The sequence below is a fragment of the Lissotriton vulgaris genome, chromosome 6 (assembly GCF_964263255.1).
Source record: "Lissotriton vulgaris chromosome 6, aLisVul1.2, whole genome shotgun sequence".
NCBI lineage: Eukaryota > Metazoa > Chordata > Amphibia > Caudata > Salamandridae > Lissotriton > Lissotriton vulgaris.
Window position 1 is genome coordinate 562,312,440 of NC_141694.1, and position 16,772 is coordinate 562,329,211.

General features: G+C 43.7%; 1 protein-coding gene across 2 annotated transcripts in view; it reads left to right on the plus strand.

The window, feature by feature from the left end:
- Window positions 1-16,772, plus strand: part of DOP1A (DOP1 leucine zipper like protein A) — a 1,079,867-nt gene that overhangs the window by 411,695 nt on the left and 651,400 nt on the right. The window contains exon 13 of one of the 2 annotated variants that reach the window (XM_086926552.1): window positions 3,243-3,272. The exons of the other annotated variant lie outside the window; for it this stretch is intronic. Within the exon in view, the coding sequence (XP_086782678.1) occupies window positions 3,243-3,272 (30 nt within the window). The remainder of the gene's footprint in view (window positions 1-3,242; window positions 3,273-16,772) is intronic. 2 annotated transcript variants of the gene reach the window in all.

A 16,772-nucleotide genomic window follows, 5' to 3' on the forward strand; every position in this document is an offset into this window, starting at 1 on the left:
AAGATGTGCCAAGAGTCAAGATATGATGAACATCGGGGATATGGTTCATTGCTGATCTGCTGTGCTGTAGGCGATGCGAGCTGCACAAAGCAATGTATTGGCACTGAGCTGAGCAAAGTAGATAAGGGGGGACGAAGCATCACGCAGTCAGCGATGCGGTGTCAGCGGTTCGTGCAGCAGTGGTGATGCAACAGTGTCGGGGGAAATACGCAAGTTTCAATCGGCACGCCATCGATTTGTGAATTTTCTGAGTTGCAACACTTGGTACTCACTTCCAAGGGCCCAGGATTGGATTGACACCACCTGGCAGAGCAGGATTCACAGCAGACAGAGTCCAGGTGCTGGTTTCAGGATGAAGAAAGACGTTTTTAATATCCCTGAGACCTTAGAAAAAAGGAGGAAAGCCAACAAGCCTTTGGAGATACTTTGGTTCTGGAGTGTAGAGATGCAGATCCAGTCCTTCGCAATCACAGGCAATAGGCAGCAGGTCAACACAGCAAAGCTGTTCAGCAAAGTGTCAGTCCCTCAAGCAGCACACTCGTCCTCCTTCCTGGTAGAATGTCCTCAGTTCCAGAAGTGTTTTGTTTTGGTGATGTCAGCGGTGCAGTACTTATACCCAGTTAGGCCTTTGAAGTTTGAGAGACTTCAGAGAGATGCTATGAAGTGCACAAATACCCTTTCTTTTCTACCCTGGCTCCAGAATCACTACAGGGTGGTATGCAACCATTTGTGTGGGGAGAGGACACAGCCTTTTCGGGTGTGTTAGCTCTTTCTTCCCATCCTGCTCAGGATGACCCAGAAGCATGCAGATGGCCACTCAGCCACGCCTACCCTTCCTTTATGTTTGGCTGTCTAAAGGGAATGCACATAGCTAGATGTCACCCACCTCATTCTAGAGACGGGCAGAAGGCACCAAATGGTGACAGTAAGGAAATGCCAACTTTCCAAAAGTGGTATTTTCAGAATTGCAATTTAAAAGCCAGCTTCACCATTGTCGTGTTTTTAGATTGTGGTTCCAGAGACTCCAAATTTAGGGGTCCCATCTATTCCCAATTGGAAATTACACTTATAAGATGTAATAAGTCAATCCCAGTGTTATCCTATCGGGGAGCCTTGCAGTAGTGAGGCACAAATTTAGGAGCATTTCATGACCAGGACCTGTAAAACTTAAAAGTACATGTCCTACTTGATAAATACAATGCACTATGCCCATGGGCTATCCAGGGCCTACCCTAGGGGTGAAATATATGTAATAAAAAAGGAAAATTTGGCAAGGCAAGTAGTTTAACTTGCCCAGGTCCACATGGCAGTTTAAAAGTGCACACACAGGCTCTTTGGTGGGAGGCCTGTGACATGTTTAAAGGGCTACTCAAGTGAGTAGTATTTGATTCATGGGCCCTGGGCACGTGTAGTGGAGTTTACTAGGGACTTATAAGTAAATCAGATATGCCAATGGTGGATAAAGCAATGTTACCATGTTTATTGAAAACAATTTCCTTAAAAATAAGGAGCACATGGTTAGCAGTGGTAAAGTGCCCAGATTCCTAAAGCCAGCAAAACCAAAGTGAGCAAAAACAGTCAAGACCAGTAGGTCAGAAGGCAAAAAGTCAGTGGAAACGACGCCAAGGATGCCAGGTCTAACATGAGTATTCTCTGCAATTATTAAAATTGACTTTTTAATCGTAGTGTACCACTCTAGTAGGAACAACATAGTCAACATTAATTTCCCATGTGCAGGTTATGTTCACAGGAATATAGCAGCCCCTGTGGCCAAAATAGTGTTGTTCAAGTATTTTGTCTCAGTCGTAAAGAGTTCAGTGAGTAAAATTGGACACTTGCTCGCATTTTCTTTCTAAACCACCTTGGTGTTTTCTTAAGAGTAGATTATCTAGTGCCGTGGTTCTAAGAACACAAAAATTGATAATATTAATAAGTACACCACATTCATTGTTTTCAGTTGTTCTATGACTCTTTATTACCTTTATAGCACAGAAAGGCAATATTTTGCCTTAACATTGTACAAATATATGAGCATCCAATCGGGTGTGTTAGGATGTACATTGAAAGATGATTAATATTGCAAATGCACTGGTGTGTATGGTAAGGTTTTGCATCCTGTAAAAATTTAGTAAATCAATTTTACACAATTTGTGTTGCTTATATGAAACTCATTATGCAAAAATAGCCACATACACAAGATAGGATTAAATGGTTGTTCTTGAAATTATCCACAATTATTGCATAAAACCTTGCAATCCAGAAAAACAAGCTAATTTTAGTTATCAACTCATAATTGTGGAATTTTACTTTAATTATGATTGTTCTAAAAAGAAAAAAGTCTTCATGTTTTCACCCGAAAGGCTTATTTCCTTTTCCTGCAATATGTGGTCTTGTCTCACTTCCAACCCACTACTCACCCTCCCACGGGGATAGCCAGGAGGAATACTGTTTATTAGGCTGCAGAGATGGGAATGTATTTAGAGGGCATCATAGCAGGAGGAAAGGAGGTGTTGGCAGGACTGAGAAGTGAGGTGGAAGATAGTAGTGTAGTGATGCCTTGGGCCTCCCTTGCAGCCCAATTGACTGCAAGATGACGTGGAGGAAGGGCCAGACAAGACTGATTAGGAAAAAGAGAGGTGAGCTAAACAATCTTCCTTCTTCTCTTTCTGTTCCTTAGGTTCGGTTAGTAACGGCATTACATTATAGAATTGGTTTATTAATTTTCTTCTTGCCTCAGCTCGTCATTTACTGTGGTACATTATACCTCTACCTTAATAACTGTTGTAAAACAAAAAAAAGTGGTGCTAAAATCCATTTCAGCGGGGGTGCAGATAGGATGTACCCTACTGTTAACCAAAAATGTAACAATCAATTGCTTCTAGCTAGCACACATTTGTAACCCATATGTATTTACAGTCTTTATGTAGAAAGCCATTTCCCTAAAAATAACGTTTATAGGGTGCAATTATTAGTTTTCATGAATTGTGGCAACCCTTTAGGCTTTCCTAACACTGCTTTTTCTTTTATCTTATAATTCCTATATTGGTGTGTTTGAGCTCCTTCCTTTCCTTCTCTAGTTTATCATAGAAGCTTTTTGCTGTGAAAAGCACTAGGCATTGCTTGCATTTCTAATTAATCGTTTTGTTTCGAATAACAACTGTTTTAACTAATTTAACTCGGATACCAGACTGTTCTGCTTTATTGTTCTCCTTTGCTCAATTCTTTACTTTCTCATTTCAAAGCCTACTAGAAGTATGAGAGTGATCTGTCAGGTATGGCGCCTGCTGTTTTCCATTTTTTTTAACAAGCTGTTACTAAATATTTTCTGATTGTATTTTGATTTAATGGAAATGGGTGAAACTGCAATGAAAGAAAACGAATTATGGAAAATATGTACATTAGTATTTAATTTACTATCAACTGTGCCCTTTTGACATCCCTGTCATTTGTCAATCTGTTTGGCCTCCATCCCTTGTATTGTTTCTTTTTGAATAAATAAGGTCAGTATACCTGAAACCTTCTGGCATGTTCCACCTGTGACACTGTTGGGGGGAGGGAGTATCATAAAATATTTATTTGAGATTCTGGTTTCGCAAAATGCATGCTGTCAACTGAGCCTATATGCTCACGCATTTATACAGATCAGTTCTTATCTGTGCCTCACGAACTGCTGCCTAATACACAACCAAAATTGCAACATTTTCCCAAAGGAAATGTAATTGGTAAATTGTAAGCATGAAGTTGATATGAAAGCGCTGCAAGGCTCGTTTGAAAATGTTAACATGTTAGTGACCTTTTTTACAATGCATGCTATTGTTCACAAGTGTATAATTTTTTGTGAAATTCCCAGTACCGTTTAAGGGATCTGAAAATGTTTTGTAGAAAGGCCAAATAAGCCTTGACTTCGAGTTTAAGTATGCCTTCCATGTTGTGGCAAGTTGATCCTTCATAGTGCGGTCAGCTATACTTCTTTTTACTTATGGAGACCTTGCCTCACAGGTACTATGTCTTCTTGGCAGCACAAGAACTGTTTTAGTTGATAAATGTATGACGCAGACCTCTAATCAGTGCTCTCATCATTGACTAAACTGACCGAATTATCATTAAGAATACACAGGATCAAACTCTATACGAACTAGTAGAGCATTCGTGCAAAACCGGATACTTCTCAGTGTCATGACGTGTGCTCTTCAGCCATTTTGGTTATAGTATCTTTTTGTTTTCGTGTGATTTTGACTTGTAAACTTTTTGGAGGACATGGTGAAATGCGTTTAATGAGCAATCCTGCAGCAGTCCGAGAAGGGAGGAGGTTGGTAGAGTAGCTAAAGATGGTTATATTAGTTAGTCTTGTCACGGTGGCACATCAGAGGGAAACCAAAGACTTCTTGAAATCAGTGTTGGTTCTCTTTTTGGGACAATGAAGCAGTGGAATAGTGAAATGATAATCAGCTGCAAAAAGCAAAACATTTGGAAGTATATAAGGTCAAACGCCAGTAAGTTTATAGCGGAATGACCACAAAAATTGAAGAGAAATTATATAGGTGAAGCTGAGAAAACAAGATTTAACCATTGCAAAAAAAAGTTAGTGTAAGCAATTCCTAACAATTGAACTCGATGCAAGTCAATAGAAAAAATGGAAAGTTGGAGAAAAGGCTAGGTGTCTCTTTAGAACATTTTTAAAGTACCTGAGTCAAAAGTAGGCCGACTTGTGTCAGATTTGGTTGGGGGTAGGCCAGTTGACCAAAATTACCTTCAGCCAAGCTTCATCCTTGAGATGAGTCAAAAGAATTATTCTGATGGATTCTTCTAACCACGGATTCCTAACCTTTTGAATACCCCCAGGTGACGAAGTGTATCCAGAAACCTTTCCAACAATTACTCTTCGGTTATGGTAGGTAGCACCTTTGGACTCCGTGGCGACCTTGCCCCGGCCAATAGTGATGGAGCAGAGCCATATATAGGTACCCCCAACTCGTAGACATCAGTTCCTCCTGAGTCTGTTTGTCCTCTGCTCTCCCAACTTCAGGGCAGAGTTTTATTCTGAAGTTGGACAATTATTACATTTTGGAGGGAAGAATCTGCTGCAGGCTAAACTTCCAGATTTTCTGCTGTTTACGCTGTCTTTGGCCTAGCAACATCCTGCCGTGGGCACAGTTAAAGGTGATTTGTTGGCCCTTTCAGCCTTTCTACGTTTGGTGAATCAGGCATTATCTGTGGAATTACATTTTTGGACAAGCTGCCATTTCGTCTTGGGCTTTATTGTTGCTGAAAGTTGTATTGCCTTTCTAAGTTGGGCCGTTCATCACACTCCCTACTGTCGTTCTTCTAGGGTGGGGCAGAGGCATCACTGGTTAGACTGCAGGGGTCCCTTTACATCATTCGGGCTAAGGAGCACCTAGTTAATCTCCAACATTTTGTGGCATTCACTGGTTATGAGGAGGTAAAGGCCTGGGGTTGAACTAGTGGGGACTCTATAAAGTCCTCTGCTAGAGAGGCGGTAGATGCTGCACTTGCAAAGATGAATAGGAACATCCCTTCGAAGGAAAATCATTTTTTCTTGTCTGAGGGGGACTCCCCTGCTACCTCTAATGCCCATAAGAGGGGTAAGGCTTCCCAGAATGGGAAACCGCTTGAGAAGGCTGAAACCACCCCCTGTGCAAGTGGGAGTAGGAACGCTAGAATAGATTATGGTGATGGCAGCAGCACAAGAAAAGGCCACTTTGACGGGGTGCTGGGAAAGATTGTCTGTAGTGGCATGTTGGGAAAGAGTGACGGTAATGGTACAAAAGAGTTGTGGAATGTGCAGAGTTCCTCAGTGGAGGAGAAAACTATTAAGTATGATGACTTAGAGTAGGATGAATAAGTATTTGACCCTCAGGAGAGCTCAGAGCTCTTTGAGAGCTCGATGACAATTTAGACCAGGCATCTACCTCTGCGGAGGTGAAGTCCCTCTTCGGGTGGAATATGTTTAATCCTTATATATGATAAAAAGCCCACAGAGTGCCAAATGGTCGCCCATTGTCTACGTAACGAAGTTTCTGAAACTATGGAGATCTTTATATAAAGATACCTGCAATTTGTTGAAGGCTGAGTTCCCCCGGCCGCCCATTGGAGATAAGACCTATACTACACCTAACTTAGATCCTGAAGTTATAACATTCTTGTTCAAATTTCGAAGGGCCCCAGGAAGGGGATTGAGAAGTGCCTGAAGCAGTGTCAGGACAAAGTCTTTGATATTCTGGGTACTTTGACTCTCATACTTGATATGGCAGAGGAGGCCAGAAGTATGAATACCCGGGTCAATGTGGATCGTTTGAGAGGCTGGGCACAGCGTGCCGTTTGCATGCTAGGTAACGCAAATGCGGGCCTGATTGCTGAGAGGAAAAAAAAGCAGCCCTAATGAGGATGATCCCCAAATTAGCTGATTTGCCCACCAGAGAGGACTTCTCTTATGGTAGAGCTTTGTCAAATCCTTGGGAAAGTATGTCTCAACCTTTACTGCCTTTAGCAAGACAGTCCAATATGAGACTCTTATTCGGCTCAAGAACTGTTTTTGGAAGGGCTGTCAGGAGAGCACAATCCCCACAGTTGATTCTTTCCATGTAAATGTTCGGGGAAGATTGTTGTTTTTCACCCGCAATTGGGAGAAAATAGCAGTAGACAGTTTGGTTTTGGAGACCGTGGCTGGTTTCAAGATAGAATTCTGGGGAACACCTGTACAACACAAACAGTCAGGGGAATTGGCTTTAGAGGCAGAAACAATGGAACTGATAGATGCAGAGGTGGCCCAGTTGTTCGAGAAAGGGGCTTTGATTCAAGTTGTAGAGTCAGAAGAGATGTAAGGTTTTGTGAGTATGGTTTTCCTTGTGAAAAAGTAGAATGGCATCCTATAATAAATTTAAGGGAGTTAAACAAGTTAACGGTTTACGACATTTCAAGATGAAAGCAATCCCTCTGTTGAGGGATTTAAAAAAAAAAAAGATTGGTTAGTGAAATTGAAGTAAGAGGACGCATATTTCACGGCATCTATGGCAAAGGACAGTTAGAGATATTTGCGATTCAGATGGAGAGGTGTCATATAGCAGTTCCTCTGCCTACCCTTCGGGCTGATCTCTGCTCCATAGTGTTTCATCAAGGTGATGCGCCCAGAGGTAGTATTCTCAGAGAGAGAGGCATTTGACTAATATTTTACTTGAACAGGTTTTTGCTAATGTCCTAGGACAGGTTAGAGCCAATGAAACATGTGGCTTGGATAAGTAACCTCCTAGAGAGTTTGGTATTTATAGTAAATGTAGAAAAGTCTGTTAGAGTCCCCACACAGAACATAGAGTTTTCTGGGGTTTCAGAAACAGAAATACCTTAAGAGACCTACCAAGAGTTTTTGGACTACTGTCCTCTTCCATTCAGGCCATTTCCCCAAGTCCTTTACATTACAGGGGCTTTCAGAAGCTGAAGGGTTTGGGTCTAAGGAAATGCTTATGGTATGGGGACTCACTTTCCCTGTCTGTGGATGTCCGAGAGGATCTGGAATGGTGCTTGAAAAATCTGAAGGCATGAAACGGCAAACCTATTTTGGGAATGATCCTGAATTGTTTCTAGAATCGGATACCAGCAATTTGGGCTGGGAAACACGTTTTAACAGTTAAGAGGCAGGAGGAAGATGGTCCTGGGAAGAAAAGTTGTTTCACATAAATTGTTTAGAGATGTTGGTAGGCCTGAACGCGATGATGAGCTCCAAGGATCTTTTGACAAACACAGAGGCACTGATTCATTTAGACAATTTTACAACTTATTCTTATATAAACAGCCTTGGCGGTTCAAGATCAAAGGTTCTGGCAGATCTGGCAAAACAAATTGGTATTTCTGTTGGAATTACAAGATACTTTTGAGAGCAGAATACATTCCTGGTCATCAGAATGTAAGGACGGATTAGAACTCCGGGGATTTCAGCAACTGGAAATTAAATCCAGAGGTTTTCAGTCCGATTCAGAGACCATGGGTTCCTGTTCAGATGGACTTGTTTGCGAGCAGGTTAACATATCGGGTACCAAAGTACTACAGTTGGAGACCAAACCCTGGGGCAAATTGTGGTAGACGCCTTTCTACCAGATTGGGGAAGAGAGGGAGGCTATGTCTTTCCCCCCCTTCTTTATGATCCAGAAAGTGTTGATGAAGGTGAGATCGGACGGTTGCAGTATCATTCTAGTGACACCCCTTTTGGAAGTCTCAGGTTTGGTTCCCACCGGTGATGGAACTTGCTGTAGCAATACACTGTCTGGTTCCGGTTTCTTAAGGTCATCTGATGAATTCAAAGGGAGAGGAGCTCCCCTTGGTTTTAGAAGGGAAAATTAACCTTCTTGTCTGGAAGATTATTAGGAGCATCAGTAGAAATGCATGACTTTCAGGAAAGGTGGAAGATCTATTGGATGAGTCCTGGGCCCTAGAAAGAGATACAAGGGGGTATGGAAGAAGTTGTGTAGTTGGTGTATGGAAAGGGGTTTCAATCCTGTTGAAGTTCCTGTATTTGCGTGTAGCGGAGGTGACAAACTATCTTACGGATTTGTTCAACTCCGGCCTCTCATTTTTATCCGTAACCAAAGAAGGGACAGTAGGCTTTTGTACAGGTCCAGCATAAAGGCCCAAGTACAATAATTTCAGCAAAAAGCATATGCTGTTCCTATAATGTGAGGGACAAGAACACAGGGATTTACAAAACAACCTGACCACTGGGGTTCAAGGTTGGGAATCCAATATATTGGAATATAATGCCCTCACACACCCTGTCGGGTGTCATGCTTCATCATTGGGCTGCTCCTCGTCGGTTCGGCGGTGCAATACCCGACGGGTTCCCTATAGTAGGGGCACTTTGGCGGAGATCTTTTTTCCAACAGCCGTTTGGTGAAGTGCGGGTGAGGGGCCTTGTGTCTGTAGATGTATGAAGATGTGGAAAGTGAATGTAAAATAGGGCTGGGAGTACCTACGAAAGCAATTTTAATCAAGGGGTGTCCTGTCCTAAGTAAAAACAGAACTATAAGGCGCAAGTCTGAGTTAATGGCTCAGGCTGTGGCGCTCCTATTAGTGATTGGTCAACATGTTTCTCACCAAAAATGAACAGTGTTCAGGCGATTCATCAGGACCAGAGGGTGAAAAAACTATCTACAAGTGAAACTGGAAACTGGTGATGTGGCTACCCACTCACATCAACCATAAGAACAAATAGTCACACACCTGGTGAAACTGGAACTACCCAGTGTAGTTTACTAACCAGGCTTCACGGTACCCGGTAGGTCTTAAACACATGAGGGGTTCCTCATGCAGTTTGTGCTGCTTACACGACTCTGCCGACCTGCCCAATCCTACTGGGTCCGGGTCTCATTTTTTATCCCTATTTTCATGAGTGTGAGAAGCTGTGTGTGGTGAAATGTCAATGGTGTAAAAATAGCCCCCGCAGCCCCTTTGGTGCAGAAGGGCCCCAAGCTCCAGGGGGCCTCGTCTGGCACTGGGTTTGTTCGGGGTCCCCTCTATTTACTTTGCAAAGTAGCCCCCTCAAGTTTCACTATGCCACTGTGAAATGTATGACGTAATTTGCGAGGTAGATGCTGAAGTTTAGGGCTGATGGTGAGGAACAGTTGTTACTGTCTTAGGTCAAACCCTATAAAGCAGTCTCAAGAGCTAATTTAGCTAGATTGGTGAGAGTAGTAATGAGTGAAGCAGAAGTAGACCTTTCTAGATTTGGTGCCCATTCTTCGAGAAATGCAATGGCTAGTAAGGTTTTCTGGGCAGGCTGTTCGCTAGCAGATATTTTAAAAACAGACGTTTGGTCTAATGCAAAAACTTTCGCAAAATTATATTTAAGACCTGCGGTGCATGTGAATGGCGTGGCGCTGGATGCCTTTAAACATTCATAAGGTAGCCTCCGGTCTAATAATAAAATGGCGACCCTCCAATTAACATGCAAAGAGAATCTTGATTTTATTAAAGACAATAGAGGCTAACATCCCACCCTCCTCACCCTATGAGAAGAGAAAGAAAAAAAGCCACCAAAAAAAACATATTGGTTAAAACAAAATTAAAAAGTTTAGAAAAGGAATAAGATAAAGGCATTAGTTAAGTTTGTTAACAGATTTATAATGGATAGTGTTATAGCATGAAATGCTTGTAGATTTTTGGGGGATTTTTTATTTTCAGACAACTTATAAAGTTTGGCAGAAGGTGAAGGATGATTAAGATTCATCGTAGATTAAAGAGGATGAGGAAGCAGACCCCGTACTATGGGAGGTGTCGGAGCCTCTGACCAGTGTCTTTACTGATGAGAGCGAGCTCGATGCCGTGAATGGATTGTCAGGCCTACGATCGTTGCCGACTACAAAAGAACTATTTGTTGCTCCCTTTCCGGAGACTTTCGATTGGAACTGTTGCTGGTTTGTAACTGCGTCACTCCCCTACACATCGGCACCGCTAAGATGGCGGATGAAACAACGTTGGGAATTCATAACGGTGAGGGGAGTCTTTGGACCTGATGGAGCTCCCAGCACTTTCATCTCTTTGCTGCGTCTCGATTTGAACTTTGGTACAGTTTTGTTGTGCTTTGACTATCCTGCAGAAGCGGCAGTTCGTCCGGAAGGAGCTCACATGTCTGATCGGAAGGTTCAAGGATGAGACTAAGTGACTGAGTTTGACATCGAGTCTTGCTGGACTTGGGGTTTGCAATCATGATGCTCTCGGGAGGTTGGGCGGTGTTTGAAGTTTCCCCTGTTGCGCTACGTATTTTCTGCCTAATAGATATTTTGACCTTCATCTGGGGATCCTGGTTCTGGCGGGGAGGAGGGGGAACCGGGGCATGTATGAAGATGCCCTCCTACATTTATTATTTTTTAGTGTTAGTTTAGTTGGGGCGACAGGCACACTGCTAGTTGGGGTTAGGCGACAGCCATATGCAGGGGTGCAGGGTGGGGGGATGGGTTTATTGTTTTGTCCTCTTTTTTGTTTTTATGGTTTCTTTTTCTTCGCACTCTCTTTCACTTTCCTTTGATAAGTATAGCTTGTGGAACATCCTGATTTTGATTGTATTCTAGTATCTGGTGCTCATGCTTCCTTTATTATCCTGATTTTAAGGGTGGGCGGGCTCTGAGGGCCTGCGCTTACAGTGGATCGTATATTGTACTGTTGCACATCCTGTTTCCCTAACATTAGCGTAGGCGTCTCAATTGTTTTCAGTTGTTCGCCTTATTATTATGTCTGAATGTATGGCACCTGATGTTTCCTACCTTGTTTTGAAAATAATAAAAAAATGTATAAAAAAAGTTAAGGAGGATGGAACACCTCTAAAAGTTTTTTATAAATCTCACTCGACTGTGAATCGGTATCAGCAAATTTACCTGAAATAGAAACTTTGATTATTGAGGAGAGCTCCTCCATCGTAACACTGAATATAAGTGCAGATGTGTGTTATTCAGTCAAATACAGATTTCAATTTGTCATTAAGGAAATCTTCTTTTGCTGTACAATAAAATAATCCCCAGTAGCCTCTGAAATACAGAGTTGTTGGTAATTGTGTTAAATATAGTATAGGTATTAGATGTGGCCGAATGAATATGCCCCAGTGAAGCCTGAATTTCTAAATTTGAATTATGAGAGTTAGATTCCTGTGTGGTTGTAGCCAGAACACTCCTTGCTTTATCCCTGAGCTCAGATTGATGGAATATGGAAGACAGATTTTGTTGGACCATATCTTTGTACGACATAGACAAAATGCATGTATAATCAGCAATTTCAACAGAATTATTTTTTGTAGCGGATCTTTCATCTGAACTACATGAATCTGTGACCTTGTAAACATTTGTAGGACGGTGTTAGTGTGGAAGTGAATAGCTTTAGTTTTGATATCTCTGTGAAAGGATATTACATCATATCTCAGTAGTCTTTCTCATCATCTTCAGCTATTTTCAGTTATTTACAGTCTCTCAGTCCCTTTATTATTCTTTCTCCCCAATAGAAATCCTTGGGTCTGTTTCTAATTTCTGTGGTCTGTTCTTTAGTGGAAATGTCCTTGGTCCTCGGTCACCAGAGGAGAAAAGAAGGCAGCAATTGAGGTCTGCCTCAGAGCTTCAGACCTGTTTTGCACAGCATTTTCTTCTTCCGGTCTTACCCTTGGTCACCCTGTGCTCATAACCCTTTTATACAACTTACCTTAGTAAAACTGAGGTGGCATGGTAGGTGAAAAACGATGGACTGGAGTGCAGTGCAAGTGATTGCCAGTGGCTGTGATTAATCCAAGCATCCATCCATCACCTTGTTGTTGTTGCAGTTGCCGCCCTAAGTGCCACTGGTATGTGCAGACGTGGGTCCCGTGCTCAGTGTTACTCACCAGATCGAGAAGCCCCAAACAGTGCAAAACCGGTTTTGCGTTGCTTGTGTTCTGTTCAGGGAAGACCTGGGCTGGCAGTTCGGGCTGAACTGTCCCTATTGGAGCAGGGTCAAGACTGATTTGAATATCGCTGGGTCCAAACTGAGGTGGCATGGTGGTCGAAAAACAATGGTCTGGAGTGCTGCCTGAGTAAGTACCAGTGGCTGAGATTAATTCCCTGAGATCCAGGTACAGATGAAGACACCATTTTTTCTTCTGGGAGTAGCCTGACTGCCCAATTACCTGGTCTAAAGTATACAAAGAAATGATGGATGGAATGCTTGAGATTAATTCAAGCATTCCATCCATCATTTCTTTGTTTCTTTAGGTGAAGACTGGATTTACCGAAGAATGGATAATAAATGAAGATAAAACGAAGACACTGTGAATTTTTGGATTTAATACTTGGACTCTGATATTGATAAGTTTTTTGCTCAGGATATACGCTCATTTTCTCGAATATGAGATCAGAGACCGCTAGTCTCCAGCAGAGCAGAAGTTGCACATGAACCTGCGTGACCGAGGGCAATTCAATTAGTACTGCAGGCATTCCTTTCTTTCATTCACCGCCAGTCTGTCCAGATCTTGATAGAAAATGCGAACACTATGTGCAAGCAAAGGGGGAGTGATATCTCAACCTCTCTGTCAGGAGTCTCTGAATCTCTGGCCTTGAGTGCACCAACACAGAGTGGTAGATGATGGCAAATCTGGAGTTTTTGAAGAGCATCTTCGATCAATGGGGCGTGCCCAACGTGGATTTCTTTTCCACTGGTTCGTATTGCCTGAAGTTCTGGATCCTCCAGTGTCCAAAGCAAGGAGCTTTAGGGAACACTGTTGATTGAAATGGAGTGTTCCACTTCCCTGTTGGCTCTCTCCCATACTCTTGATTCATTGGGTACTGTGGGAGATCATCCAAGTCCATTCCCAAGCCATCTTAGTTGAACCGTGTTAGCCAGGTAGAATGTGGTACCTGCAGACCTTCTGCACCTCCCACTGTGTCGCCCTGCCTTCCCCCCAGGGTAGACCATTCTTTCCTAATCAGACTGCCAGGTCCTCCATCCGAATCCTAAGAGACTGTACTTTTATGCATGGAGATTAAGCTGAGACATTTGATTGGTTTTCAGCTGCCTGGAGGCTTGATGGATGTCATGTTGTCTGCCCATCTCTCATTCACTAAAACTGAAGGTAGTGAAGCTTTGTCACTTGGTGAACAGACCACCAGTCTGATCCCTTGAAAGCGTGCTTATTTGACATATTGAAGTTTGCACTTTCATTTTCCCAAAAAGGAATCTCCATGGGTATAGTGAAGGAACATCTTTCAGCCTTGTCAACATGACCGTGCCTCCTGGACCAGCCTTCCCTATTCAAATTCCCAATCTTGTTGAGGTTTTGAAAAAAAAGGTTTAACCACCATCATCCCTCCCATGCCCTTTGTTACACCTCAGTGGGATTTAGCATGGGGTCTCAGGCTGTGTGTGGCCGGACGCGCAGCCAACATGGCTGCACTCACCTTAGCTTTGTGGCTAACTCGGTTATCCTGTTATTTACCTGGCAGCATCCCATTGATTAGAACACACCAGTGCCTTAACGAATGAGTGGGCCGCCGAGGCCCGGCAGCAACAGGGGCAGCTGGCAAGCCTGAGGTCGGCCTGTTTGCTGCTGGCTGAGTCAGGCAGCTGGGGGGGGGGGGGTTTGGGGGGGGGGTTTGGGGCGGGGGGGAGAGCGCGGAGAGCGCGGGGCACCTACAATAATTACGGCGGTTCTCACCTACACCCAGCATTTCACCCTTGAAAGCAGTAGTTATGCGGCCGGCTGGGTGATTTGCTATGATTGGGTCAGTGTCTTCTCTCGACACCTGATACCCTGCACCACCACGCCTCTGAGCAACCGCACTGCCTGTGGCTTCAGGGAATACTCTGTGGCAGGTAGTATCCGGAGCGCTCCACACCATCGGATATTGATTAACGGTGGTGGCCATTAGCGCATCCTTTGACAAATTTGCCCCTGGGTCTTCACTCCCGATTGGGCCTCTTTGCAGCCCCTACTGGGATTAATCCAACCACATTGCCGCATCTGTACTTGCCGTTTCGGTGTTGATACCCCCACCCCTTCATCCTCTCTGCAGTGCCACCCATCTGGACATTTTCATATTTGAAACAATGGGCAAGACCAAACAAAAGAAGCAAAGCAGACTTACGTTTGAGAGCCATCTGACCATTGGACACTTGCTTACTACCGGTGGGGCTGGCGTGGAGGTTTTCCGGAGATGATGTCCTTGGACTGCGGGCCTCCGGTTAGTTAATACTACTTGACCTAAAAGCTGGGCTGGCCTAAGTCGACTGCCATAATAGACAAAACCTATGTTAGATAGCGCTGAGAGGAGCATCTACTATCTATGACGATGCTGCTGCCATGACCGAGAAGGTCTCCCAACTCAAGAAACAGATGCTAACGGTGTCTAGAAAGAACAAAAACTTTGAGACTCCTGCCATGCCAATGTTTCGATCACTTGGGTGCCTGAATTGAGGGAAAGCTGACTTTTTTGTGAAAACACTGTTGTGGACCTCTTTGGCAGGAAGTTTTTTCCACGGCCTTCCTAGCTGAAAGGGCACACACCACATTGGGGACAAAGCCCCTGCCTGGAGCCATTTTAAGGCCCCTTATTGCATGCCTCATCAATTTTTGGGACCGGGGATACCAGAGGAAGGGCCCCTTGCATTATCAGGGGTCGGAGATATCCATCGAGCCAGACTTCATACCACTGTACAGGAGGCCCAATGCAAATGAATTTGTATCAAATGCCTACTCTGAAATGCCCACTCTGCTGTCTGCTGTATTCAGCACGCTTGCAAGTAGAACTAGATGGCAGACCAAGCTGCTTGGCTTTCGTGGTTCCACCTCAGACCTCCCCTTAATGCACAAAATAGCAGGCTTCCCACTTCACCTGTACCTTCCCACTTCACCTGTACCCCATTCTGACGGTGGACACGCTCAGAAGAGTGGTGTCAGCTCTGATTCTGGCACGGCAGGACTACGGCAACGTCTTGTATGCCGGTATCTCTCAACAACTGCTGGCCAGACTACAAATAGTCATGAACGACGCTGCCAGACTAATCTTTAACAAACCAAGAAGGACTCATGCCACTCCTCTCCTTCACAAGCTCCATTGGCTGCCGGTAAGACAGTGGGCTAAGTTCAAGGGCCTGTGCATCACGAATAAAGCCTTCTACGGGCAAGCCCCAAAATACATCAGAGAATGTCTAGTTCCGTACGTTCCCAGCAGGAATTTACGTTCGGCAGATGCCGCACTGCTCTCCTGCCCTCGGTTCAAACTATCCTCTCTAGGAGGGCGCGCATTCTCCTACACAATCCTCATTGCATGGAATAATCTTCCAGAGAGCTTGCGCAAAGAAACTAGTCTACTACCCTTTAGCAAAAAGCTGAAAACTGGGCTGTTTCTGGAGGCATGGGGCAATGCCTAACTGGCCCTCCAACTGGGACTGTGTGCACCCTCTGACAAGCACTTAGAGACCCCTGGGTGATAAGGCGCTCCTTAAATCCAAATACATACATGTAGAGTGACGCGGAAAGGACCTTTACATTGTGTGATACTGTTGTATGGCCGACTGGTTCAACGTTCCTGTGGACTTTCCAAATTGCTGTACATTGCTCAGTTAGTGACACCATTTTATGATGCTAGCTGTAATCTTTTACCTGGGCATAATCCTTTATATGGACGATGATAGGTGTGTATCACCAAATGTTTAACCAACGGGGTTTGGGTTTAGATTTTTCGGGGTTCTTGCCACTGAGAGTTGGGTGTTGAGTGTAGGTGGGCAGATGGGGTGAGCTTGAATGTTTGACAGCAATACTTTTGCCTACTTGCATTAAACTCCAATGCAGTTTTACCACTAGGTTTAATGTGACGTCCATGACCCAATTTGGATTATGGTTACCTATTTTATGGCGCCAGCTGTCCGGATGTTAAAATTGTTATCCTGGAATGTCGGAGGCCTCAATAACTGCTGTAAAGTCCATCGAGTATGTGAATACTTGGAACACCATCAAACAGATATCGCTATGCTCCACGAAACACACTATGCACTAGTGCATCGTGCTTTTCTGGCCAGGAAATGCAGCATGCATCAATTTTTCTCTTCCTATAGCCTTTACTGTGGGGGTCTGTATACTTATCCACAAACATATTGATATTATAACTTAAGCAATGTTTTACAGAGTAGGAGGGGAGATATGTTCTACTTGATGGAACATTACATTGCCAGAAGCTGTTGCATCTTTTTTTTTTTTAAATATAACTTTAATGGCATAGAATCCTAGACAGGTAGTCTCAATATAGGAGCATCAG